Here is a 27,995-nt window from a genome sequence, read left to right on the forward strand (position 1 = left end):
TCACGTGCACACTTGGGCACACAGAAGGAGTGTTTTTATATGGTTTGAGAGGGGGGCCTCCTTGCTGGTTAATGGAGGCGCTGGAGGGAGGTGGAGGTCCTTTTTTTTTTTTTTTTTTTTATGGAGCAGATTCTTCTCCGGTGTACTGAGGTCTCTCCTGAATGATGACAGCACTGGGACCAGCGCACAAACCCTGACTGACGCCCCTTGACCTTCACAGGTGTGGAGGCCATGCCGTTTACCTTCGTGCGAGTGTGTGCGTGTCGGTTAATGTTTCTCACCTCAGCGCTTCTCGTGCTCACCATAACGCCCCCCCCCCCCCCGGCTTCCTTCCTTCCGGCTCTTTCTTCCTCTTTTTGGGAGCGTGGAGGGGGGGGAGGGGCACAGGACTTCTGTGAAACCTCACACCACTTTGGCTGCAGTGACCGCACAATGAAAAATTTATTCTGCCCTTCACCCTGGCGGACACCTCCAGCAGATGCCTAGCGCTGACCCCCGCTAATGATGAAATTAAAGAATGGCCAGCCACAGTGTGAAATCATTTGGTATTTAATGCACTGCACCGGTATTGGTGCCCTGTGCCCTCACCCACTGCCCCCCCCCCCCCATCTCTGGGATTATTCTAGAAGCTTCACAGCAGCCTGTTGTAATCGGGTCAGGGGTCAGCACCTCTGACATTCTACCTGCTTTCCTTTTAACGTCCTCTCGTAGTTCCACACAAGTGGACCGAAGAGAGCGAGGCCGTTGCCCAGCATGCCCGCCGCCTGCCGTTCTGGCCTCCGCTCCCAGTGCCTTACCCCGCTGCACCTATAAATGTGTTGCAGTGTTTGACGAATGTCAGGCTGTAAACGTTCAGGCCACATGATGTCTGATGCACAGTACACGCCTTCAGCTGTGAACCTGCCTCAGCGCAGTCCATGCCTCGCGCTCTCTCTCTCTCTCTTTTCTTTTCCTAATCTGTCACTATATTTCTTTCTCATTGTCTGTCACACGTGCTCACAGGCACACATCTTTTCACTCTTCTGTTTCTCTCTCTCTCAGTAGCATTAGGGTGTTCTTTCACTCTGTAAAGTTGTTCCATGCGCCCCCTCCTGCTGCAGAGCATTGCCGTGGCTCCCGGGCGGGGCCTCATCGGTGGGGGTGGGGCCCGGGCCCCTACCGCACTGCTTCCCACCCACCTGACCTCCGACCCCAGCTGCCATTAATCTCCCTGCTCCTGATCGGTCTGCACCCAGGGGGAAAATCAGGCAGGCAGGGCATGATGGGCCAGAAAGCCTGCGGCCAATTAAAACGGCCTTCTCTGTAGTGCTGGAGGCCCATTAACCAATAGTGAACTGTTAACCCGTACCTGCAGGAGGTCCCACTTCTAAAGCAACTGTCTCCATAGCAGACACTGTAAGTGTGTGTGTGTGTGTGTGTGTGTGTGTGTGTGTGTGTGTGTGTGTGTGTGTGTGTGTGTGTGTAAAAGGGTTGTCTGTACAGCCGGAAGTTTGGCTTGATGACTAAAATTCTGATGTAGGGCTCATTTGTACGTGCAGAGCGTAGACTTGAGGCCAAACGTTTCCTATAAACTATAGGAAATCATTTTTACGAAGACCAGTTAAACTGGTCTGTATGTTTTATGCAGTTTTAAATCGATCGTAGATCATGCAGATATTTGTCGATACTCAATGTCAATACTGCACTTCTGGAGTAAACCTTTCATCACAGTAGTTGTCTCACGTGGCGGTGTTTAATTCTAAGTAGTCCATACCCGGATGGCGTCTGGTCCACCACGGATGGCAACAAAAATGTATTTACATCATGCTTACGTCAGAATGATTGGTCTTTTTCTGTATAACAAGGTGACCATAAACACAGATCATACCAATATACAGTGGATGAGGATGAAGGCTCACAGTAGGCAGTGTGAATGCATAAGTGTGTTGCGTTGGGAGGTGTGTGTGCGAGTCGCCTGTGCGTGTCCGTGGGTGTGGAGACCTTGCTGGCGGCCGACGGCGTAGTGTCCTGCTGACCTGCAGTTTAATTCACACGTCAATAACCCCCCCGAGCTGACCTCTGACCCTTTTGCGGCCGCGCTAATTGTTTCATGCGGGAGTGACGAGTCTCTTGGCACAAGCGCACTCTTCCGGCGCCGCGGAGTGTGTGCTCCGAGTGGTTGGACATGGCGGCGCTTGTGCCCAAACACGCACGCGCGCTCACACGTTGCGCTAATGACTTACCCCCCCCACCCCTCCCTGAAAATGACTCTGATATGATGTCACCCTTCAAGTAACAGGGGAGGGGCAGACGACACATTCACAGGCTTTCTGCGTTACCTCCTCAAACAGTAGTGTAGAGATGGGTATCTGCAGACCTGCATCTGTGGGGGCAGGGTATCTATGGAGCAGTATCTACACAGGACGATTGTTAGAGAGTGTAGGTTAATGTGACCATTTCCGAAGGCAACCGAGGCGCTGCGAGTCCCGTGACACGGTTGTAAGGTCTCCGTTGTACATGGCCATACTTAACTAGACGGGTTGGTTGGTTTGGTGGGTTTTGGTTTCCAGTGTTCAAGTACCTCATAGCAGCCTGTGTAATAACACTCAAATCCTTTTTAGGTTGAATGAATGGGACCCTGCAGAGATGAGATGTCTGCCCTTGGCCCCTGTTTAGTGGCTATGACTAAGACTGCTCCCTCTGCATTGCGTAGGCGCACGTGCAGCTACACGCCAAGGGCAGAGAGGGGTGGGTGCGTGTGTGTGTGTGTGTGTGTGTGTGTGTGTGTGTGTGTGTGTGTGTGTGTGTGTGTGTGGATTTAATATTCACAATCCTCCAGATAAGGCCCATTTATAGCACTCTCTCCTCGGGTCCGCCTTCGGGCTGCGGATCGGCGACGCCGCTCGATCCTTATGTAATCTACGGTGCCAATGGGGGTGGACAGGCGGAGCAGTGGGCTGGAGAGGGTGGGGCGGGTTTCTGCCCTGCCCCTGCCCCTGCCCCAGCTCCTGATGACCTCACTGTAAGCTCCTGACGCGATTAATGCACTATCAGAAGTCTGATGCGTGACCGTCACAGTCATTAGGGCCTGTTCTCCAGGTCGGGCCTGTTTTGGCTAAAGCATTTTTCAAACGTGTTTCTCTCCTCTTCGCCCCCCCTTGCTACAGGGTAGCTGTCGAGTGGTGCTCTCGTATGGGAACACCCAATGCACACCTGAGGCAGAATCAAAGCAGTTGTTTCCTTCATCTTTCTGATTTGTGTCTGAATCATTTGGGCTGTGCAAGGATTCCTCTGAAATACCTTCGGTTGGGAGCAGGATGGACATTTTTTGCAAGTCGTGTTTAAAAAAATGCGCATGATTGTCTGGACAAATGTTATGGTAATTATAGCATTTTAAAAAGGTCAAGTTCTGATGTTTAGGACGTGCCGCTGCTCCAGGTGTGTGCCGGCGCGTGAACTTGTGTTGCGCTCATGGGTTTGCAGGGACACCGGTGAACCGCATCCCCATCATGGCCAAACAGGTGCTGGACCTGCACATGCTGTACAAGCTGGTGACAGAGAAGGGAGGCCTGGTGGAGGTTATCAACAAGAAGATCTGGAGAGAGATCACCAAGGGCCTCAGCCTCCCAACCTCCATCACCAGTGCCGCCTTCACACTCCGCACCCAGTAAGGAGACGCGCACAGAGTTCCTTCTGTTTTCTCGCACTTTCTGTGTCATTCTGTTTTTCATTTATTTTACATCCTACTGGAGCGGAGTATTGATGGCATGGATGTATTGATGGCATGGATGTATTGATGGCATGGATGTATTGATGGCATGGATGTATTGATTTCATTTGGCCAGTGTTTCCCATGACTGTGGTGAATTGGACCTGAGATAGATAGAGAGAGGGAGACGCGCGCACTCACTCACACACTCTCTCTCTCTCTCTCTCTCTCTCTCTCTCTCTCTCTCTCCCCCCTTTATTACCTCTCTTTCTTTGTTGTGCGTGTCCATTCCCCTGATCTAAAGCACTGGAAGCTCTGGGTATTGATCCACTGTGTCATCATCCCTGCTACACACTCCAGAAAGCTCATGATTTATGAGGACACGAAAATGACAATTTCAGAAACCACAAAGCAGTTTTAGCTTCTTTTTTTTTTTTTTTTTTTTTTTAAGTCCTACTCAAGCAGTTTCCATGACAATACAGTCTTTCAGATGTGAATTATATAGTAATCATGCACTAATCATTGTTATAGTCATCTCTGTAGCTACCCGTCTTCAGATAGCTGGAGTTCAGGACTTCCATTTAGAAGGCATCCCCAGACTGGTCAGCGCCGCGAGTGAGTCAGTGAAGTAAACGACTCCTCCGGCACGACTTAGTCATTGAATCTCATCAAAGCATCGTTTGCCAAGTGTCTCACTTGCATGTGCATGTGTTTTCAGGTACATGAAGTATCTGTATCCGTACGAGTGTGCACGGAAAGGCTTGAGCTCCCCCACCGAGCTGCAGGCCGCCATCGACAGCAACCGGCGCGAGGGGCGGCGCCCCAGCTACAGCAGCAGCCTCTTCCGCTTTAGCCCCTCCCACAGTACTGCCCCCCACATCCTCTCCCCTCACAAGATGCACCTGCCCCCGCTGGGTGCCGGGGCAGGGGCGTCGGCTTCGCTCAACGGGCTCCAGGTCTCCCCCGGCCCCTCCCTGAAGAAAAGTCACGGTGAGTGAGCGTAGACTTTTAAAACAGCTACCACACCTTTTAAAGGGGGGAGTTGCCATAGAGCGGTTTGGTTGCCAGACATTGCGTTTATGTAGTTGGTTTCATTTTGTATTTTGGCAATTCTTGCTTTACGGTCTTTCTTGGCAGGCAAGAGGTCCGCATTTATCTGGTGAAAATTCCCACTGTGTCATCGTATTTGTGAGTTGAAGGCACGTGCTCGTGATCATGCGTTAAGTTTAACTGCCGTTTATAACAAGGCCGCGCTGGCCGCTGCAAATTCAGTGTGTTGGACAAGAGCGCCCTCTGCTCCGCAAACACTGGTAAATGCAGTGTGGCTCACATTTGTTTTTCCCAGTTTAGTCCTGGAATCCTGATTTGTAATTAGTGGGCTCTCAGTCCTGCAACCCCACCCTCAGTATGGATGGGTGCAGAGGTGTGTGTGTGTGTGTGTGTGTGTGTGTGTGTGTGTGTGTGTGTGTGTGTGTGTGTGTGTGAGAGAGCTGAGAGCCTGAAGGCGATTCTCTACAGCTAATTATAGTGCGTTCACAGTTCCAGCCCCAGACGGGTCCCACGTCTTCACCCTGGGGATGGCTGTGGGGATCGGGGCGAGGCTGCTCTGTTTACTTTGGCTCTGAGCTGCACGTTTATGGTGTTAATATGAAGAGAATGGATCCATTTCATTTCTTTAACTTCTTAATGCTGTTTGCAAAGTGATGTCGCATTGATTTGGTATGAGACTGGTCTGATCACTTCATTAAACATGACCTTTACTGCTTATAGAAATGCAGTAAAAATATTTCTCTGTCTGTATGTCCTTTCTTTCTCTCTGTCTCCATCGTCCTCTCCCCCCAGAGGAGGCGTCCCCCTCTCTCCTCATGCAGCGGGCCCCGTCCATCGCCCTGGCCCTGGGGCCCCAGGTGGCCGGCTTGGCCCGGGCTGCAACTCTGGAGCAGCTGCGGGAGAAGCTGGAGACGGGCCCCGGGGCACCCGAGGGCCCCGAGAGGAAGATGGCCCGGCTGGCCGAGGAGCAGCAGAGGCTGATGCAGCAAGCCTTCCAGCACAACCTGCTCGCCATGGCAACCCACATGCCCATGAACCTGCGCCTGGGAATGCCACCAAAGGGTCAGTACCATCTGGGGGTGGGGGTTGTACCACGAGCTGGATGAAAGGGGACAGGTGATGGAGGAGAGCAGTTTGTCCCACTGGATGACAGAGTAAGGGCGGGGTTGTTCCATGGGATAACGGAGGATGGGGTAGGTTTATTCCACCCGGTGACGGTGGAAGGGGGTTTGTTCCACCAGGGTTGACCCCTCAAAGCTTTGTTTGTGCTTTGGATTTCCGCAGACGACAAGCACGACCTCGCTATGAGCATCTCCTCCACCGGAGCGGCCAGCATCAGCGTCTCTGTGGAGGTGAACGGCGTACTCTACTCAGGTACGCCCCACATGCAGCACCGGACATCAGCGTCCAGCCCCGGCCTTCAGCACTCTAGTTCAGCGGTATCTTGACCTCTAACCTACTGTACTGGGTATGATGCATTCTGTGAGGAAACGACAAAGCACTTTTGTACGTCGCTCTGGTTAAGGGCGTCTGCCAGACTCCGTAAATGTAAAGAATGACACGGTTCACTTTCTGCTGTCATACTCATGCCAATAAACGTGTTCATGATATTTTTTTCTCCCTCAGGAACGCTGTTTGCACAGAAGTCCTCAGCAGCGGCTGCGAGCGTGTCCACGGCAGTGGGCGGGGCGTCGGCGGGCCCTGGATCCGCCTTCAGCTTCCCCAGCCACAGCCCCTCCCCCTCTTCCTCTTCCACTTCCAAGGCCCCCAGCTCTGCGGAGCCGCCCACCGGCAGCTCCCCCTAGCCCAGGCGAGACACTCCAGCTTGGCGTCGTCTCCGGAACAAACCAGTCATGGATGTTTGGAAAATCGTAACTGTTGCACAACTAGTACCTCGTTTTTGTCCTGTCAGCCTTGGCTGGCTACATACGCTCAGACATATTTGCCATACTTAAGCAAGCAAGCAAGCAAGCGCGCACACACACTCTCACTCACACACACTCTCACTCACGCACACACACACAATCACTGTGCTAAGGAAAACGCTAAACACAATCAGGGTGTTGAGCCAAAATCAACTGACAGGTGTTCATGATGGAACTTGAAGATTTTATTTAGGAAATGTTTTTTGCTGTTTGACTTCTGATTCTGAATTTAGGGTTGTTGTGGGGTTTGTTTGTTTTTTTTCCTCTCTCGAGTTTTCTTACATACCTCAAATGGAGCGATCCACAGTGGTTGAATATTATCTTTACCTCACAGATGCTTTACCTCATAAATGCTTTAGCTGAATTCATTATTTTTCTTTTTTAAGAGTCTTTTTGAATTTGTCAGGATCAGGTGAAGAGGTGTTTTCAGCACTCATGTTGCTATGCATGCGTTACCCTCTCACGGCACGTAGATGAGACACCACAACGCTGCACTATAGTGTTCATAGGAATGCGCTCTGCTCCGCCCACTGTGGTGTGCCTCTCCGGGATGGGGCCGCCCCTCTGGCTGAAGTGCGCCACATCCAGCCGCGCTCCCGGACCTCGCCGAAACCTGCCCGGTCACGTTGCCACCCGACCCGTGCCGTTGCGGACGTCGCCAGGACGACAGCAGCTGACCGAGGCCGGATACGGCATTCCCCGCGTCTCTTCCTGCAAAAGGGCGTGGGATTTGTGTGACGGCGTTTTAAGGTTCAAGTTTGGTTTCCATTGAGCCATTCAAGCCATCTCGGGTCAATGTTGTGGCTTAGTGGGGAACAGGGACCCAACGGAGACTCGGGAAGGACGATAGGCTGGGTGAAGGTGTCGCGATCCGAAAGATTTAGGGCACGCCGCCTAGATGCTGGGGCACCTACGTGATGTTTGAGCAGTCAGTGGTTGCTGGAGCAACCAGCGGCTCCCCTGTCCATCACAGGTAGCCGTTTAAACCAGTCTGCTGCGTTAGGGTGTCTGAGCCTAGTGCAGGTCTCGCACCAGAGCAGGGAGAGAGTCTGCTTTTCAGGGTCAGCCATGCTGTGGTGAACGCCTGACCTCCAACCTCAAGGATATTTGTCTCTGGCGACATTCTCAGGAAGGATTGTGACGTCTTTCGTTGGAGTCACATGGTCTTTTTTTAAATTAAAAAAAAAACAAACAATCATTATTCAGAATTATGCACAAAAGGTGGATGTTTTTAAAGGATACCTCAGGCTGTGTTTTGGAGAGCTACACTACGTACCCCGTGCTGCCATGGCAACAATAACCATGGGAAAACATGCGGACTGATCCAGAACTCAAGCCTCACTCCAGATTGCCTGATCGGGGCTCCAAACTCCAATTTCTTTTTCTTTCTCTGTCTTCTGCCCCACCGATCTTTCCCCTTTCTCTCCACCACTCGGCGTGCGTCAGACATGACTGTTACGTGCTGCATTTGTACAATCAGGTGTTCGTTTGACACCAAATTTGGATTGCCCTGCTTACCTCGCACTGCTAGAAACCAAAGAGCAGCTCGGCCACTTCCCTATGCCCCGCCCCCCCCTCCCCTTTTTGTGGGCACAGGACTGAAACACTTTTCCTTTTAGTTCATTGGAGGATGTTACCCCCCCACCCCACCCCCCTCCACCACCTCGGTGAACTGCCTGCACTTGCATGGTTTAGTACAGCGCAGTTGGCCCTGGGGAGGCCGGAGGGCTGTATGGTTCTGTGTTTTGACCCTGCAGTTAATCAACTGGGTGCATTTTAACAGGAACGACATGGGCGTAAGGTACAGAACCCCTGTAACAGGCTACATGTAGAGAGATTTTGCTGTTTGTTTTTGTTTGTTCGTTTGAACAATAAAATATTATTTGGTAGGAAGCCAACCAGGATCTTTTTAAAGGAACATAGAAGAACTAAGCGAACAGGACAGTGATCATATACCTTATGCAGCTGTTTAATGAGCATAAAAACGATGCCTTTCTTAAGCTTCGCCAGACTGTCTGGTGAGTCAGCGCCTGGGGAAAATGGAAGCACAATGCAACGGCAGGCGTTTGTTGAGGGACGACCCCCCCCCCCGTGTTTGTTTGTTTTTGTTTTTTCCCTCTCTCTCTCTCTCCTCTCTCCCGCGTTATGCCGTCAGGCTTGCATTCGAGGCTGCCTTTGGGAGATGACCTGAAGCTCTGTTCCCAAGTGTATGAGCTGCCACATGGTGGCTTCCACGATCATGAATATTCATAAGCGATGCTCACGTGCACTTGTGATTAAAAGCAGTGAAATTCCCGCCGCATCGGTAACAAAGTGGGTGGAGCTGCCTTAATTGCCAGGGAGCTCAGAACGGGTTCCAATATTTCGCCAGCATGGAATGTCGAGGCACTCTTGGGTATTTAATCAAACTGAAGAGAATTTGACCTTTTTAAGTTTGACCACAATCAGGTTTACATATGATATCAGGCATATTTATTTTCATTTTTATGAAATACTGAACCCAGATTATACAATTTATACATTTTTGAATTCCTTGCTCTAGAGATCTCCTGTGTGTGGTGGTGGGTGCACATTTGCACATCAGATAATCGGGCGATGTTGAAACTACTGGTTACGTTTGTCTCTGGGAACGTCATCATTCACTAAATGTGTTCTGGAAAAATCACCACCGCGTGTTCTATATAATGATCGCTGTGAGTGAGGGAGACCAAGAGAAAGAATGAGCTCCTCTGTGTGGACATTGCTTAGACTTATAGTGTAACACTGAGCCACAGAATCTTCCGAGTCCGAGGCGAGATGAGTTTCAGCGCAGTGTATGCTCTCGTCCAGAAGGGGACAGTGCAGTCTCGCTCAGCTGCCGTTCTAGCGCTCCTGTTTTTATATACTTATTCTCTGTATTATAGATGCATATGCAAGTGGTTACGGAATACCTCATTTATCTTTTTGGTTTATTTGTGGTATTTTTTTTTGTTTTTTGTTTTGTTTTTTTGTTAGTTTTTTTTTGTTGTTTTTTTGCTTAAAGTTGTACAATGCTCCATTTGGAAACTGAGCAGTGAGCTTTGTGCATATTTTTGTACTGTTATTACAATGTTATTATTGATGTATTAATAATATTACTGATGTTGGGTTTCTCTTCTAATTAAACAAGATTTAGGACAAAACCCATGTGAATGCTCGTTAAACTGGTTTGTGTTTGATTGTATTTAAAAGCGGAGCACTTTTGTTTCCCCTCAAAAAGGTGATTTTTTTTGACAGTTCAGTTTTGTTCACATCAGTAATATTAAACTCTATGGTTCTCAGGGCTTTCCACAGTTACATGATAAAGTTTTACTTTATATCTTGCTCTGGTGTGTGGTGTGGTGTGTTGTTTTGTTTTTCTCTGCTCTTTGGTCTGCTAAAGCAAGCGTGTGTTTTTTAACGGAGTCACTGTTCTGTTGACTTCAGACTGACCAGCAGTGCTTTTGAAACCATCCCACAGTCCCTCCCATGCATGGGATCAGCAGACTAAACAGGAGGTAATTACAACATATTAGCTGACATCTTCATCCAGCGACTTACAGTTGACAGAAAACAACTGAGGGTTAAAGGTCTTGATCAGGGCCACAACGGCAACTTTAAAGTGGGGCTTAAACTGTCAACCTTGTGACTAATAGTCCAGTACCTTAACCACTGAGCTAGCCCAAACCCTCTTTACAGGATGTCTGGGTGGTCAGTACTTTTGTGTCCCACCACTAGGGTCTCGCTTCACATCTCCCAGCCGGGTGGAGTTTTCACGTTCTCTCAGCGTGGGTTTCCTGCAGCGTCTCCAATTACCTCCCACAGTCCAAAAAAACCATGGTGGTCAGGTCAGTTGGTTTAAATTGTTGCTGTGGGGGTGTGTGTGTGTGTGCACCTCCATGTCCAGTGGTAGATGGTGCTCTGCCCTGGGTGTTGTCCTTCTTCCCTTTCTTGCGCCGGACGCTGGCCCCACAGGGGGCTGAGCTCTCTGGTTGAGGGTACGTGAAAGGCAGGCGCTCCTCACTGGTGTGTGTCGGTTAGATGTAAAGTTTTAAAGTAGACTTGATTTTGTAAAGCATCCTTTACTTGTATAGTAGTAATAATAAGAGGTTGAGAAGCATTCTGTTATGTTCACATCAGTAATGTTCTATTTTTCTCAGAACTGAACATTTGCATCTTTTGTTGAGGTTTACTTTATAAACAGTCTTTGACGTGTGCTTTTGCTTTGGGTTTTTGTTCACCTCTGCTCTGCATCTTTGGACTGCTGCTTTGTTCTCATGTTAAAGTGCATGACTTTTTAAGTAACTTCCGCAGGTTTTTCACATTTTGCTTCCCGTTATGTAGTGCCACACTATGCATGCTGGTGAAAAGGAAGTGTTTGTTTTTTTCCCTACCAGGGTTGGAGGGCAAATCTTCTCCCAACACACACTGTAAATGAGCTCTTAAACAGGAATCAGTGGTGAGACGAGAGTATAAGGTGCGCCTTTTCGAGGGGATTATTTGTGGTGCATTGTGGGTCATGGGGGGGCGGGGGGTTTCCATTCCCCAGTCTGCCCCCAAAACCACAAGCAGGAGCCGTTGCACTAAGCTGTGGAGGCCCAGGTGATGATGCAGACCACCGGTTCACAGTGGTGTGAAGGCTCTATGGTTGTGAAATTACATTTCCTTACCATCATAGTGCATCATGCTTTGACACCATGGCCCTGCATCAGTGCTCTCTCAAACACAATTGGTGGATATTTCTGAGAACACCCACATGCTCTGAATACGAGAACCCAGTGGTTTGTCACACCACCACACATCCAGAAGGTCAAATTAATTTATTCAGCGCTTTTTACAGCAGTTGTCACAAAGCAGTTGTCTCTCTCCACCTATCTTTACAAATGCCCGAGTCTGAGACCCCAGCGTGCAAGCCGGGAGCAAGGAAGGTGCCATTCACAGGCGCCGTTTGGGGGAAACGTTGTGTGGGCAGTTGGTGGCAGCACTGGTGCACTTTGGGGAAACGGGGGGCAAACGCAGTGCTCAGCGCGGCCGACGCCACGGCGGTTTGGTTACAAAGGGACTCTTCAAATACACAGAAGTGAGTCCCAACTGCACTGGTTCAGACAGTGCTAGCAGATCACAGAGAGCAGGAGCAGAAGGCATACTGACACCAGAGGAGTCGCTCTCGCGCAGGGGCCGCTGTTAATGCTAAGCTTGTAAGAGGCAAGCAGAAGGTTTTGCCCGTTCTCGGTGGCGAGGCAGCGGTAGGTCCCCTGGTCTTCCTGGCTCACGTTGGCTATCACTAAAAGGCAGCCCTGCCGAGTGGAGAAGCAGAATCTCCTCCTATTTCCCTGGTACCAAGTGTATGATGCATGGTGGGAGAGTGCAGGACAGTTCAGGTGGACTTCTGAGCCTTCTGTGATGATCTTGGTTGGTGGTGTATTTTGGGGTTTGTCCTGCAGCAAAGCTTTGGAGGGCTCTGAGAAGATGAAACGTATGACAAATACCCGTCAGCATATCAAGTCAAGGTTATCAGTCATCACACACTGTATGGACATCCTGGAGAAGTATCCCTCACACCCACTCATGCGGAACTGCCCAGTAACTCGCTTCTCTGATCCCGCCGACTAAGGGCTTCATAACTGGCTTTCACACTTGTGACCGTTTATGAACATCAACCTATATGAACATCGGTGTATTTTTGTCACCAATTCTGCACGTTCTCGTTGACGCCTTGGTTACAAACCTGGCAGCACCTGTGGGAACACTGGACTCACCTTGACAAACAGAGCAGTTTCCATCCAGGTCCTGAATTGAATGTCTATTTTAAAAAAAAAGATGCAGAAATTAGTTTGTTGTCGAGTTTGTTGTATTAGGATGCACTTCCGTCACGTCTGATGCGTCTTACTCGCACACTTTCACCTTTCAGCCCGTGTGTCATAAATTCCTGTGTCCTTATAGTACTCAACTCCAGGAAACTAATACTCTCTGTGACGCATTTTAACATGTCTGTATTGGACACTGGCATCCGGTTACGGATATGATTTGCTATGAATAACAGGTGTGCAAAACAAACTTTACAGACAGGCTGACAAAGTGGGATGAAGCAAGACTTTGAGTGTGGCAGGTAAACGTGGCGTGCTTGTAGAGGAAGGAGTGTATCTGTGGTCTAAATAACAGGACCTAACGATACTGACAAACATCAGTGTGGGTGTAAGTGTTAGTAGGTCATATGAATAAACGTCATCTGTTGAGTCTGAACGGCTCTGGGTCAAAGGAGCTGTTCATTACTCTCGACTTTAGATGTGCAATATAGTCACACTCCACTACCAGCATGTACGTGGGGATACTGTGCACTACAGCTGTGACCTTTTTGGTTTTTTAAAACACAAATGTCCTCTCAAAACAGAAATAGTGCACGCATGAACTTTGTTACTACGGTGCAGACTGCCAGTGCTGCACAACTTCCTCTTTTCTGTAGCTGATGCATTTCCCTACAACAGAGGAAGGAAGAAAAAACAACAGCAGGCCACACACTTACCACAGAAGACCCTGCTTCCCCTAAACCTCCCTGCTCAAAAAGCCCTGATCTTCTAATGCTGTTCTGGAAGATGACAGCGTTTTATTTTATTACACACACACAAACCCACACGCTTTGGCTGTTCCCCTTCTCCTCGAAGACCTGCTTTAAAACTGGAAAAAAGTGTCAGCGGGTGTAGGTCAGAACTTACTTCTTAGCGGGCAAGCAGCTGGATGTGCTCCACCCACAGTAAGGGTCTCGGGCCAGTACGCAAGAGCAGCACTGTGTGCCGTACAGGCTGCAGTTCCTCAGCTCCACCCTGACCACCTCGCTGCTCGAGCTCACGTACAGCTGCTTCTGCAGGAAGGACAGACGGGCAAGCTGAAGCCGGCGCGGCCGGCCGTGACGGGAGAGTGGCTCGCCTTTCCGGATGCCACCTTTCCGCTTTGCCCGTCGTTTATACCATGACGGATAAAAACTCATCCGGCGGCCTGCGCTTGCCCGCCACGTTAAGGAGGTGGTTTGGGCGACCTCGGGTCGTTACCATGCCTCGCCTCCCTGGTTAAAACGTGTTAGCGGACTTCATAACGGAAGTGAATTAGATGGGAAATGGAAGCAGCCCAACAGTTTTTAAAATGTCTCTCTAAGCTGTGAAGCATCCAGGTATATCAGAAATAAAATAAAATGTATTATTTCCTATATTGTTTTGAAACCGTATGGATGTTCTGCTGGGTTTTTGGTTTTTTGGTTTTTTTTGCACGTAACCATAGCAGGGTTGAGCGTGTTGGGTCACGTGAGAGCGGAGCTGCTTACGGTCAAGCTGTCCAGCAGCATGCTCTGCACGCGGGTCGGAGATGTGAAGGGCTGGTACTCAGCAATGAAGAAGGCCTCCCCATCCTGCTCCAGGACCTTATGGACCCTGCCGCTCTCTGAGGTGAGGAGATTTTTTTAAAAAGAAGAGAAAAAAACAATTAAGAAAAGTTGGCAAACCGTCCCGCAATCACGTGGCCCTGGGCCCTGTCCTTGCATGTCCCCCAACCCCCGCAGGGAGACAACTAACACGTACTGAGCTGGATCGGTTTGGGTAGAGTGGGCACACCTCCCCAAACAGAGAAGCATTACTCTGAAAGGTCCCACCCTCTACTGATCACCCATTACAGGAAGTAACTAAAGCAATAGTGCAAGCTTCAAAGGTATAGAACAACAGAATTGATATATTTATGTATTTATTTAAATACTTAACATCATTCAGTTATCATTCGTGGCTGAAAATAATTATGTGCAATGAATGAATGTTCTTGTGCGTACATGCTGGTGTTCCTCAAGGAACAGGGTAATATCCGTTTATAGTCGCACCTTTGTACACATAGACTTCTAAAGAACAATAACTAAAATAACCTGGGCAGAAATATGACTTTAGGTACTTTTGGAGAGTTCCAAAAACCCCAGATGTGTTAAAGAACAGAACTTGGGATTAAAAGGAAAGCCAACATGAATACTGTTCCCATCAATGAGTTAGGTCTGTCCTGGGAAGACTGACCCTAAAGCTGTGAAGGAACACGAGATCTGGGCATTGCTTTCACCAGTGCTAAGATTGTATCTCACTTTTTACATAAAAGAGGTGTGTGTGTGTGTGTGAGTATTCCAGGAAATGTTTTGAATAGTTAAACAGGCCTTAGTCCGAATGTGAAACCCCACATGTCCTGAATACATAATTGTTAGGCGATGCACAAATCAGTTATTGTCTTTTGTAGCTCAGTGTCACTGGTTCATGTGTTTCACAACCATGTGATTTAGCTAATCACTCGTCCATGTGGACGTGGGTCATAGTGGGACTGACCACAGTTTGCATTGTGGCCTTTTGTTGCTTTTTACAACACTGGGTGGAAAAGCTGGAGTCAGCTGTTACTGGCTAGGATTACAGAAATAAAGCCTGTGAGTGTGTGATATAGAAATTCTGGCTTGTAACTTTTTTGATCCATTCATTTGTTGACATCAACAATATGCAATACAGGACTTTTTACACTTACACAGCTGGTCACACATCAGTCCTCACCATACCAATGACAATCACATAACGACCACAGTCTAGAAGGTTGGCGTTATGAAAGAAGGAGAGCTTTCCCCTGTATTCCAACAAGTGACCTTGCCGCATCTTTAGAATATAGTTAGGTCTTCAGATCTCTAACCCTAGTCCAGGAGAGCTGAGGAAAACACACTGAAGTTCCCACTAAACATTATCCAGCGAGATGTCAACACTGAAGTGTCAGTGTTGTGATGTGCAGTGTCATTTGAGCCCTTGCATAAACAACAAAAAAAACATATCAGCCTTTTCCCATTTTTGTGTAATCAGCAATTTTAGTTTTTCGTTTCATTTTAAGGTCCCTGGTTCAAGCTCCACCACCACCAAATTGCCACTGTTGGATCCCTGAGCAAGGCCCTTAAACCTCAGTTGCTTCAGTTGTATTCAGTCATAACTGTAAGTCGCTTTTGGATAAAAGCATCAGCTAAATGCCATAAAATGTAAACCTGTGAGCATTTAAAAATAAGTCTTACAATAATGCTTTATATTATTGTTTTCATTTGGTAGAATGTGGGGGAAAAAACAGTAAATGGACATGTAGAGTTTTTTGATTCAAGGGCCCATTTGATAAATAAATCCTCTTTTGCACCTCAGGTCTCAGTGTTCATGTGCCTCTGTGATTAAACAGAGACCAGCACACGACATGACCAGTAAAACCTGCTACCGGGTGTCTTCATCCTCTGCGTCCTGCCCCGCGTTTCTCAACCACAGTCAGACATCATTACACTCACAAGACATGTCACTCCTGGATGTGGGAAGGGTTCCCTACCTAGCGCAATGACGAGGACGGTCCCTTTACCCTCCACATGGTCCACCTGCAAGTGGGTGTATTGGTGGTGGTGGCTGATCAGCACAGCGTCGCGTGCCGGTCTAACCCAGTCCTCCATCTCCGGACGGTTTTCCATAAACTTCAAAAAGTTGGGAGGGAAATTCTTGCCTGGGACACACTGTTAGAAACACACAGACAGCTGTGCTTTCAGGGATCTTCATACTGCCACGTGTGTACTCTTAACAAAAGTTCTGCTAGAGTCCGACTTGAAACTTTAAAATTCAATATAGACTGTATATAATGTAGATTCTGTTGTACATTGTCTTTGTACTACAGACAAGGGCCTACCTCTCCAGGACGGTGTAAGTTAGAGTCAGGCATCTCATCCTTCTCTATGAATTTGGACTTTGCGAAAGTATAAATGATGTCAGCCATCTTGTATACACAAATGGCACTTAAGTTGCTGTGGATGATATTACCAGTTTTACAGACAGACACACACAAACACACACTCATTCTTTCAGGGTTTAATTTTGTCTGTCTAAGGGAACAGAAAGAAACTGCTACCAGCAGCACAGTCTAACTGAAATGAGACCATTCAGCTAGGCACCGTGTCCATACAGAAGACATCCAGCTGGACACTGGACCCTATTGTAGGGTCTGTGGTCCTTTCTCGATATAACTCAGCTTCGTGAACTCGACATAGTAAAGGAAGTGTTCTACTTCCCCATCATCTACGTATCACCTTATCACCTTAACAGTTATTTTCATTGTTATTCACTCTGATAGTGTTTGCTGGTTGTCTTTTAAATAAAGCAAATGAATGATTTACTAAGCTGAAGAGAACTAAGAACTCGACAGGCCACAGACGCCACGGCCACCTGGACCCGTGGATGACACTTCGGTCTGTCCAACGTTATGCAAGCAAGTCATTGCCACAGTGACACTGTTAGATGCCAGTAGGCTACACTCCAGTTTAAGAAAGGGCAGCTTGAGTAACCCCCACTGGATCTTCACAAAGAACTGGCACTGCAAAATCGTTTCACTAATCGTTGCATTTGCTTGAATACATTGGGAGTTGCGTTTGAGAATGTGCGGACGAATTATCTGGGGGCCATTATCGGGAAAGAGCTAAGGAGCACGTGTAATGTGTAACCACATTGTCTTACTATTCATTTCTGAAGAGGGCATAGATCTTAGTGCTGTTCCAGTGTTCCGTCTCCACCACGGCCACATCCAGCAGCTCTGTGAACGAGATTCGCTTCTTCGCGTCTCCGCAGAACAGGCGAGCGGTGAGCATCGACGTCCACCGGAACTGCAGTTGGTTTTTAACGCCACCCTTGTCGTCCTGGTAGAGGTGCGGAAAACATTTACAGCAGTCTAAACAAAGCAGAGTGTCTTCAGAGTTACAACCAATGCTTCTCCGGATCCTGGACCGGAGGTACGCCTGCGATTCAGCGCCTCGGTGCACCCGAACACCAGACCGTTAAGCACCTTTAGCAGTGGAAGCACGTGTGTTCCGGGCGAGAGCAGAAATGCTACTTGAAATATAAACATGCTTGAACTGGCCACCATCTGTGTACAGCACAGCTCTATTAAGTAGGTGCTGATTCATTCTAAGGCCTATTCTAGCTCTGTTCATTGCTAATTTAAGTTGCAATATGAGTGTTGGTGCAACACTCTTGGAAGTGTGGACTTCCAAGTGAGTATGTGGTTATGTAATAAAAAGTTGGGGAAAACTTTTTGTTGGGGAAAAGCTAGTGTAATAAGAGGTGGGAGTTCTCTATAAAGCAGAAAACCTAGGGTAAAAATGACACGTTCTAGAGTTAAATGAGTACAACACTGCCTATTATGGGTTCAACTCTGGAGTTTCTGTAAGTTTCTTTTCCTTATAAGTACAAGTACAAGCATGAGAAGTTCCTGGTTGAAGTCAATACAATAATACAGTGACTGAAAAGAACTTGATAGTGGAAATAACGATCACAAATCAGCGGATCTTGAACTAATGTCACAATCAGTTACTGATAAACCATTACAGGAATACAGAATTGAGTAACCTTATGAAATGACTTCACTATGTATCACCTATACACTACAAATGTGGAGTGGCATTAACATACACTCCTTGAGGAAACCATAGAACTGTGGGTTAAAATATTTACATCATTGCATAAAAAGGTTTAGAGTGTCTTTTTAAGGGGATTTTTTCAGTATATTGTATATCTCTATAAAACTAAATGGAACAAAAACATTTGGATGGAAACCAGTCTCAAAATATACACTGACTTCTCACCATGCAGATCTGAGAAACTCTGGGAATCCAGAGTGGCGTCTCAGGGTCTGGGTTGGTGTTCTTCTCTATGTATAGGAAGTACAGTTTACCCTTCAGTGATCCGCTGCCTCTGTCCGCTATGATTTTTATGTATCTCTGTTCTGAATCCCAATGAAAGACAAAAATTGTCATGCTTAGTTATCTCAAAGATATTTCACCAGAAGATGAATGCTACTAACTGTCACTTACAGCATTTAGCTGATGCGTTTATCCACAGCGACTTACAATTATGACTGAGTAGCAATTGAGGGTTAAGGGCCTTGCTCAGGGGCCCAACAGTGTCAACTTGGCAGTGGTGAGGCTTGAGCCAGCAATCTTACAATTACAAGGCAAGTACCTTAACCACTGAACTAACACTGCCCTGCTACCAGGAGATGAATGCTACTAGCTACCAGGAGATCACCGGGAGATTAATGCTACTAGCTACCACTCTGCATAGTGCCAGCGACTTATTTCAAGGGCATTTGAGTATAGGAGGTTCCTTCAGTAATGACGGCCTGGTTGGTCTCTTTATGCCAATGGCAGACGGCTTGCAGCTTCTGTCTGGGAGTAAACGCAAGCTTCTCACCCCTGTCGCTCGACGACGGCCAGGTATAGCTGCTGTTTGTGTATTTGTAGAGTCCAACAGAGCCCTGATCATCACTCACTCCAGAGAAGGTGAAAAACAGCATGCCACCTGCCATGCGACACACATGAAGAGGGAGAACACAACTTCAGGCAGAGACCGCTATTCTTAGAGATCTGTTAAGGCTTTAGGGCTTCAACGGTACTAGGCATTTTTAATACAGCTGCAGGGGAGCTTCTTTATACATGTTGGTTATTATAGACATGTATTTTTTTTTAAGATTATGGCCCCTTTCGCATATATTTTATACATAGCTCATTACATATAGTGAGTCGTTATATTTCAGTATTTCATAAAGACTGTGTACTGTGTAAATAAGAAGTGTCTTGTACAGTCCTACTATATTGATTTGCTAATCTCTTTTCTCTGTATGCTTACTATACACATTTAAAGGTTATCGGGGTACAACACACCTAAAATCACAACGTTCTGAGAAAAAAATCAAGATTCACTCCCAGTAATTGTCAGCGAATAAGACAACCTATTAACTGCTCTTCCGTGCCCTATGCCGTATGACTACTGTAAGCTAGATGTGTTGTAGCCCATGTTCCCAGATCCCAATGATTATCGTTTAGCCTGCTGGAGGACCTGTTATATCTACACAGCTGAACAGCCAATCAACAGGATCTACTAAACGTTAAAAAAATCCAATACTACCACCTCGTCAACAAGTGGGCAATTTACAGGATTCACCCTTCCAACACGTAATTAAAAAAGGAAACACTCTATTCTGTGAAGAAGTTACTTCTGAAAGTTTCCTTACCAATATGCAAAGATGGCTCTTTAATATGTACTCTAGTTTCCATAATGAAGCAGTCCACATGCTTATGGTTTGAGTTCTGCTGTGAAAAAAAAATAGCAGCATATTGTTAGTATACGAATATTCATGCGGTTGATAAAGGCTGTTAGAATACAAGACCCAGTCAAGGATCAGCTTCCGTTCCACTTTAATCACAAAAACACAATATTCACAAAACCAAACCCTATTCTGAGATGCTACTCTGCCCTGTACTCAAAACTACATCGCTGGGTACGTACCACATTGCAGCATTTCTTCACATTCTCTCCCGTCCAACACATAAACAATGAATTCCCGTTGGTCCCTTCGTCCAGGACAGAGATGATATACTCACAATTCTAAAAATGACCATGGCAAAAATTAAACAGTGCACAGCAATATTTTATATAACCAAATTTGTTGGATTCAGTGCTGGTTTGGAAGAAAAGTAATTTCTTGGAGTAAATTTATTTCCAGACCAAAAATAGAGCCTGATGCTCTCTGAATCATGTATACCTTCACCAAGTACCTAACACCTGCAGAACAACGATTATTTGACCTACATGTGTTGCCAATGACAAGAACAGGAACTGGAAGACTGGGCTGAAATGTTAGACTAGAAAACCCCCAGACCACAGATCTTTACACCACCATATTATTCAAAGCTGTAGTTCTGTAGTTACCTGCACTTTCATTACAAATGAACTTTTATAGAATCTTAGAACTTACTGGCTTGCCATGGCAATCACTCTCAAATAGTGGCATATGTACCTGGCATGAGAACAAGAGATAAATATATATTTAGTTTCATTTGTGTAAGAACATCTGACGCATCCCTTATATAAAAATGGACAAAACAGACTTCAAGAAAGGCAGTTAGGGGCAGTGGTGTTATGACCAGGCGCTGTCTACAGGACCCATGGACCTCTTGTAAATGTTTTAATTAAACCGTGCCATCATGAGCTGAATATTCCATACCCTTTAAATGGTTTAATTTTATGTACCACAAGACCAAAATTCACACAAAGGGAAAATGAGGTAGTAGGCGTTTTTCTCTTAGCAGTTCCGGTGCAGGTAATCAGACTGATTTAGAGAAATGGGCCCTCCGATTATTTTCTGTTCTTAAGTGTGAGTGCTGGCTTGGTTAATCTCAATACTATATATACATCCTGGAGTGTTATGCAGAGCTGCATCATTAAGAATAAAGCAATGTCCAGAAAGCACGGCATGGAGGGGGAAAAAAAGACAAATGTTGATATTGCTTTACCGGGGCCAGCTTTCCCGAGTCACCCTTAAAGATGTATAAACCTTGGGGGCTTCCTGCATATATGTTTGTGCCACTGGGGTCCTTGACTAGTTTCACCATAGTGTTGATCTGTGGGTTTGGGAACTGTAGAGTAGGAAATGGCATATCTAAGAGAGAGAGAGAGAGAGTGGAAGAGATAGAAGTGAAAAGAAATGGAAAAAGAAAAAGAGTGAGCCATAAAACAGTTGTCTAATGTCGCAGGAGTGCTGCGCACGGCAACAATCTTGCCGCTCTCGACAGTTTAATTTTATATCAAATTCTAACGAAGTTCTGAAGTGAGACATTTCAGAGACAGAAAGAGATAAGTGCAATTCGTAGACCACGTCTCAACAATCAAGTCAAGTCTATATTCTGTTTTATACTATACAAGCACTGAGTTAAACCTGAAACAGATATGTATAAATATAACTCTGCTTACGAATATGGTTGACTTTGATCCTCACTTCGCTATGATGTCCGTCGTGTGTGGAGATGCAAGGTGTAATCCATAACACAGACAGAGATACGCATAATTCTGGGAAGGTCATTGTGGATCTAAAGCGCGATCGTGCTGTCAGGCTTCTTTCGTAAAGGAGGAAACTGGTTTTTACGACACACTTTGACACGTCAGACTGTTTGTTTGTTTGTTTGTTTGTTTGTTTCTATTTTTTGCATCTAATTTCGTTGTTCGATTTTCTTTTCAGAATAGAAAATCAGTTGAACAGAAGTCGCACTGACCGTTTCTTTGGCTCTGAAAACAATTTTCAGAAAAGTGTCGCACCCCTTGAAACATTGGATTACTTTTGGATTCTCATATTCAAATGTCTCAGACCAAATTTGAAATGACAGACGACCTTTTTAAAAAATAGAATATAAATAATATAAATAATAACTCATAGAAATAATAACTAGAAATAGGAAACAATAACCGACGGAACGTACACGACCCCTGTTCATTTACGACTTCTACAGCATTCTGCTAAAGATGGAGCAATATCGCACATCCTCTAGAGGGAGACGTTGTCCATGCAAAGGCGCGAACAGGAGGAATGGCGCACACGAGCAGTAAAACTGCACAGCCGATCTGTTTAATCAGACTGTCTCATTTGTTGAAGAACAAACCCTTTCAAAACGTTAACAAGAAGTAGTGTCACTCAAAAATCTGAAAACGACTTCCATAGATTCACCAGTCCTCCATTCATCATCATCGTCATCATCATCGTCGTCATCATCACCAGCAGTTGAGGTATGTAATATTTTTTTTTTTTAACCACCACCAGTGTTTTGTCTCCTTTTCTAGGAGTGGTTCCTCATTTCCTGTGAGTGTGTTGTATTCGACAGGATCATGTTCCATATGTCGGTGTCTGAGTGAAAGGGTTTGTGTGTGTGTGTGTGTGTGTGTGTGTGTGTGTGTGTGTGTGTATGCTAGACGTATAAATAACTAAATCAATTCAGCAATAACAATTATTTAATAAAAATTCTTTAATAATTGGCATTTGATAAACATTTTAAGTCTCATCGTTTATAAGGTTGAAGTTGCTTTTTTTTTCCGTGTTAATTTTTTGGGGGGGTAAATAAGCACGCAAAAGACGACGCTCCAACATTTTCTAAATATGACCTTCACCAAATGGGGTTATTCTGCTTTTGAAGTTGTTCAGACTCGTCGGGCCGTATGCTGACGTTCCCTCTTTACACCGAGGTCACCCCTAATACATGGCAGGCCTCCCCACTAGAGCACCAGACACTCCAGGTCGCAGAGACAGACATTCCTTAGGATGTGGACGGTGCTCTTAGCTCTCACCATGTTCTTTTTTAGTCTATGTCATCTTAAATGGACGAGGTTGCGTATTTGGTTCTTTTCTTTTGTTAATTTGTAGGCACACACACACGCACTGTGTAACAATAACAATAATATCAGGCTTATTCTATTACAGATATAGCTGCATTAGCCCGAGTGCGACGTTTTGCAAACAGACATATCCTCTTATATTCACGGCAGCAGCACAGCCAGTGAGACTGCAGTGGGCCCGAGAACTCTTATCAAGCATTAAAAGTTCGTCTAGGAAGGAAGAAAATAATTAACAGCCGCTTTGGCTCTAGATGAAAACCTTCAACCCTTCGGGGAATGAGTAGGTGGACATAAGAAACGTGAGTGAAGCTGTAAATAAGACGTGAAACACTGTCGTTGTTCCGTCCTAAAGATGGGAATCTCCCAATACTGCTGGAGAGATTTATTGGGACGCATTGCAGTATTGCAACCCAGAAACAAACGGATCAAATAAATCTGGTACTGCTAATAGCTGAGTGAGGGGGGGGGGGCGCTGGGATGAGAGAACTGGCCGGCGCGGAGAGGAAAAAAACGTGAATTTCTGGTACTGCTAATAGCTGAGTCAGGAGAGAGAGAGAGAGAGAGAGAGAAAGAGAGAGAGAGAGAGAGAGAGAGAGAGAGAGAGAGAGAGAGAGAGATGAGAGAATTGGCCGGCGCACAGAGGAAAAAAAACCGTGAATTTCTCTTTCCATGTCTTCCGCGCGCCGCACTTTCTCTTAGTCCGTTTTGGCCCGTGACTAAACGCATCAGCCCACTAATTCAGCTGACTAATTCAGTTTTCTGGCCCGTGAAATCTGGAGCCGTGGTAAGAGCATCGGTCAACATTAGTTACAAATCCCAGCCCACACGCTGAAAAGCGCGAGTGACGCGGCGCTGATGGGCCGCTGCCATTGGAGGCTTGACCGGAGCTCGTGGTTCGGTTACCGGACTGGAGCGAGCGCACAAATCTGAGCTGAACATCATTCACGTCTGTGATAGCCGCACGTGATGCCTGCAGGACAGTGAGCGCCCGGGGCAGATATACCCGCACACCGGACCGCGGGAGGGGGGAGTCTTACTATTACGCTGTCTCAGGACGTGCGACCCGTTTAGCTGGAACGATGCAGGACGGTATGGGACTTTTTGCTTCTTATCTGTATATTTACTTTTTTTCGACGTGTCTGTTTTGAACCATTGAACGTTAATGTGGTTTGTTTCGTGTTCAGCTTTCCAGATGAAGCAATGGTTATTTAATTAGGATATAACGATTACGGTTGTTCACAGTCGTTCCAGTGGTAGCTTCGAGTTAATCGCGAACCGTATCTTAAGTCATTTATTACTGCTTTCTTAATATTAAAAATTAAGTATTTTTATTTAATGGCGACATAAAGCTTTAAACCCACAACTTTCCTGCATGACTTTAATTACACAACCGCAGCGCTCTAAATTTGTGCCCGTTTATCTATCTTGTGCCGGGTCCCCGCTTATCTCAGGCGCTTTAAGCGTTGCGTAAGTCAAATAGAAGGGTTTCCACCTTGTAACACGAGCTAGGACATTACAACAGGTTTTTCTCACTGCAGTCTACGTGAGATACGCAATTCAGCATGCAAATAAATACAGTGAAAATATGCACCTGGTCTTAGAGAACTAGTGAAAAGCACAACTGGATTTTTTTTTCTCATCTTACGAACTCGACTGAGTTCAGGTTTTGTTTTTGTTTTTTTAAAATGAGTGGATTAGCTGACTAAGGTCATATGGAGCAGGACAAGAGCAGAGCTGGATTAGCAAAGAGCGCCTGCATATGTCAGCATACGTCTGGATGACGCTGTGTGGATGGTGCGTGTGGCGCGTGAGGTGATGGCCTTGTGAAGAACAAAGTATTGATAAGTTATTGTTACTAAAGCAAGCGCGTCGTTACCGGAGGGCTTATCGTGCCCCGAAGTAATGGTTTTAATTTTGTATGTTTTTATTTGCCCTCGGGAAAAAGTTGGTCTGCATTAAGCAAAGCAATGACTTCGTTCTCCGATGTGCGCAAAAATAAATGTCTGTTGTCAGATTCGTCTTTAGAAGGAGAGGAACAACCTGTGTCCAGCGTAGGTCACATGGCGGCTCTGTTTTAGATCAAAGTCTTGCCTTTACCGGCTCCGCCTTCATCTCGGAGCAGTTAGTCGTGATTATGACCGGTGGCAATTTCCTGTGTCCTCTAATCAGACGATGAGCGATGAGCCGGCAGGAGGAGACGCGTCGGTGCTAAGCACGAAAACAGCGCCACGCGCGTCGTGAAACTCTCAGGCGAGCAACTGCCAACGCAACATTAGCGCTCCTCGTGCTCTTTGAGTCATCGCTGCTCGTGCGCCTCACTTTGCTTCTGCAAGTCCATCTGTGAACTCTCAAGAAGTCTGGAGAACTTTATCCTTGGCCATCAGTATTAAAAAGACGAGAAAATGTTAAGCATTAGAAGATTAATTAAGGGTGTGGATTGGTGTTGCTGTTTTGGTTTTTGGTTTGTTTGTTGGGGGGGGGGGGGGTTCGTGACTGGTTGTCGGTGCATATTCGATCAAATTTTATGTAGCTGTAAAGGCAAGTTTGTTGAATGTTTAGAGAGAATGTATGGTGTGACAGTTGTTTGTTTGTACATCAGTTCATCTGCAGACCCTACTGGCTGTCGCCCTGGCCATCATCTGCTTCTGCCTCGTGATAGGCTTATGCATTTGCTGGCGACGAATGAAGTCCCTCCCTTCTGATGAAAAAGAGGTGGGGTTTTCATCTCCCTCAGCTCCAGTGGACCTCGTGACCGTGAACCTAAACTCCTGCCCGTCCATTAACATCCTACCAGTCAAGCAGCAGTACGAAGAACTGGAGGGAGACGTTTTTGCCTACCCGTCTCAGGACAGCAGCCTGTCGCCCTCCGATGACGATGCGAACGCTCTTTCCCACACCTCGCCGGAGGCAGTGGGGCCTCAGAAGCCTCAGCTCCCCCTTCGCCGCCTGAGCTCCCCGGTCGTCCCCACCTCCTCCTCCACAAAGATCGTCCGCAGCCGCGCCTCTCTCCCTTCCATACGCAGGCTCAGCCTGGTGGTCAAAAAGAACCGCCTCACCGAGCGCCGTTCCACAGTGACCAGCGACAGCTGCTTGTACACCGAAAGCAGCCGATTGACTGGCACCGCCGACCTCAGTTCGCCCTCCAGCCCCCAGGGGGAGCTCCAGCCGTCTCAGTATGGCTCTGGCTCCGGGCCCACGCAAGGCAAGCAGCTGCCCTCGCTCCACTTCACTTCGTTCTTCTCACCAGCGAAGAGCACTCTTACGGTCGCCATCACGGGGGTGTTCCGGGCCTCCAGGAGGGTCAGCGGAGCTGTGGTGCGTGCAAGTCTGCCTCTGCCCTGCCCCGGGTCCCTGCAGGTGGCGCCGAAACGCAGACAGAGCCTGAGCGCAGAGCCGCAGCCTCAGGTGTTCACGCTGCAGGCTGGATCGTTGGAGAAGCTCCAAGCCTGCAGGTTGCTACTGGCTGCGTTCTGTAAAGACTTCTCCGGCCTCAGGGAGACGTCGCTGGGGGAGCTGGAGCTGGTCTGTTCTGACGTGGAGTGGAAGCCAGATACCACCATCACATACCAAAGGCAGCTCACTCGCAGGCTCAGAAAGGTACCGCGCCCTGGAGAACCAGCTAACATCTTTCACAATAGCAATCCTGATCCTCACCTGCCAGTAATGTATTATCTATAACCATACAAATGTTATTTAAGCAATTTAAAATCACAGAAAACATTTTTTTGCAAGTGTGATTCAGGCAAGTTTTAAAAAAAAACAACCATCAAACCAAACAAAAACAACATAGAAATTCTTTGCCTGAACGTTTGATCATGTGTCACCAACCTCATCTCCAAATTAAAACTTGTGAGGTTAGGAAAACTCCAGGTTGGATGGAAAATGTGTCTCATGTAAGTGAGGGAGGAGGTTGGAAAACAGGTCAGAGGGAGCACTCCGCCCATCTGATTCCGCCGGAGCCGCTTGGACGAGCGCTGGGCTGCGTAATCAGAGCGGAGCTCCCGCGGGGCATGCCACACTTTCCACTCAGCGCCGGGAGACGTTAATAGGCCCCCGCACTGAGTGAGTGGATGGCAGATGAGGGCTGGCGTGGTGCCCACATTTTGCCCTCTGCAGAGGACAGGAGTTGTGCCTGGGGGGGGTGTACAGAGAGGGGTAGTAGAAAGAGTAGATGAGAGTGCAGAGGGGCTGCGGGTGTGTGTGTGTGTGTGTGTGTGAAATGAAACACAGGAAATGACATGAGATGTGGTCTCTCCTGTTCGTGAGATCTCTTGGACCATGAGTCATGCAGCGAGAGGTATTACTGTAGTCTTTGCCTGGATGTGTGAGAGGTATTACCGTAGTCTTTCCCTGGATGTGTGAGTGGTATTACCATAGACTTTCCCTGGATGTGCGAGAGGTATAATCATAATCTTTCCCTGGATGTGCGAGAGGTATTACCGTAGTCTTTCCCTGAATGTGTCAGAGGTATTAGCATAGTCTTTCCCTGAATGTGTCAGAGGTATTAGCATAGTCTTTCCTTCCACATGGGAGTGGTGTTACCACAGTCTTTCCTTGGATGTACGAGAGGTGTTATCATAGTCTTTCCCTGGATATGCGAGAGGTATTACCATAGTCTTTCCCTGGATGTGCGAGAGGTATTACAGTAGTCTTTCCCTGGATATGCAAGCGGTATTAGCATAGTTGTTCCCTGGATATGCGAGAGGTATTAGCATAGTCTTTCCCTGGATGTGCAAGAGGCATTACTGTAGTCCTTCCCAGGATGTGTGTGAGGTATTACCATAGTCTTTTCCCAGATCTGCATGAGGCATTACCCTAGTCTTTCCCTGAACGTGCGAGTGGTGTTACCATAGTCATTCCTTGGGCGTGTGACAGGTATTAGCATAGTCTTTCCTTGGATGTCTGAGAGGTATAATCGTAATCTTTCCTTGGATGTGTGAGAGGTATTAGCATAGTCTTTCCCTGGACATGGGACTGGTGTTACCGTAGTCTTTCCCTGGATGTTTGAGAGGTATTAGCATAGTCTTTCCCTGGACGTGGGAGTGGTGTTACCATAGTCTTTCCCTGGATGTGTGAGAGGTATTAGCATAGTCTTTCCCTGGACATGGGAGT

General features: G+C 47.0%; 3 protein-coding genes across 7 annotated transcripts in view; 2 read left to right on the forward strand and 1 right to left on the reverse strand.

Annotated features, from left to right (window-relative positions):
• Positions 1-11,331, forward strand: part of LOC113591534 (AT-rich interactive domain-containing protein 3B) — a 33,341-nt gene extending 22,010 nt beyond the window's left edge. Inside the window, exons 5-10 of one of the 2 annotated variants that reach the window (XM_081716132.1) lie at positions 3,463-3,646; positions 4,220-4,303; positions 4,407-4,678; positions 5,531-5,800; positions 6,023-6,112; positions 6,365-11,331. In XM_081716132.1, coding sequence (XP_081572258.1) covers positions 3,463-3,646; positions 4,220-4,303; positions 4,407-4,678; positions 5,531-5,800; positions 6,023-6,112; positions 6,365-6,543 — 1,079 coding nt within the window. In that variant the 3' untranslated portion in view covers positions 6,544-11,331. The remainder of the gene's footprint in view (positions 1-3,462; positions 3,647-4,219; positions 4,304-4,406; positions 4,679-5,530; positions 5,801-6,022; positions 6,113-6,364) is intronic. The other variant, XM_027032066.3, reaches the window with a different exon arrangement.
• A 134-nt stretch (positions 11,332-11,465) lies between these two features.
• Positions 11,466-21,982, reverse strand: LOC113591539 (semaphorin-7A). Of its 2 annotated transcripts, none has more exons than XM_027032073.3 (14): positions 21,474-21,982; positions 21,017-21,162; positions 20,479-20,520; positions 20,010-20,108; positions 19,735-19,810; positions 18,915-19,022; positions 18,308-18,447; positions 17,184-17,362; positions 16,363-16,477; positions 16,015-16,192; positions 13,976-14,091; positions 13,374-13,519; positions 12,420-12,463; positions 11,466-12,121 (listed from the first exon to the last, which is right to left on the reverse strand). In XM_027032073.3, exons 1-14 carry the CDS (start codon positions 21,580-21,582, stop codon positions 11,772-11,774), a joined length of 1,848 nt encoding a protein of 615 aa, XP_026887874.2. In that variant the 5' UTR covers positions 21,583-21,982; the 3' UTR covers positions 11,466-11,771. The 2 variants fall into 2 exon arrangements, with proteins under 2 accessions (XP_026887874.2, XP_026887873.2); XM_027032072.3 differs by having other exon boundaries at positions 19,735-19,813.
• Positions 21,983-22,123: 141 nt separating this feature from the next.
• The window catches only part of LOC113583413 (uncharacterized), a 44,601-nt gene continuing 38,729 nt past the window's right edge, over positions 22,124-27,995 (forward strand). The window contains exons 1-2 of one of the 3 annotated variants that reach the window (XM_081716131.1): positions 22,124-22,280; positions 25,483-26,480. In XM_081716131.1, the coding sequence (XP_081572257.1) occupies positions 25,566-26,480 (915 nt within the window). In that variant the 5' untranslated portion in view covers positions 22,124-22,280; positions 25,483-25,565. Of the gene's footprint in view, positions 22,281-23,532; positions 23,973-25,482; positions 26,481-27,995 lie in introns of those variants that run through there. The other 2 variants (XM_027019758.3, XR_014124226.1) reach the window with 2 other exon arrangements.

The sequence above is a fragment of the Electrophorus electricus genome, chromosome 6 (genome assembly GCF_041902795.1).
Source record: "Electrophorus electricus isolate QZ-2024a chromosome 6, ASM4190279v1, whole genome shotgun sequence".
NCBI classification, from domain to species: domain Eukaryota; kingdom Metazoa; phylum Chordata; class Actinopteri; order Gymnotiformes; family Gymnotidae; genus Electrophorus; species Electrophorus electricus.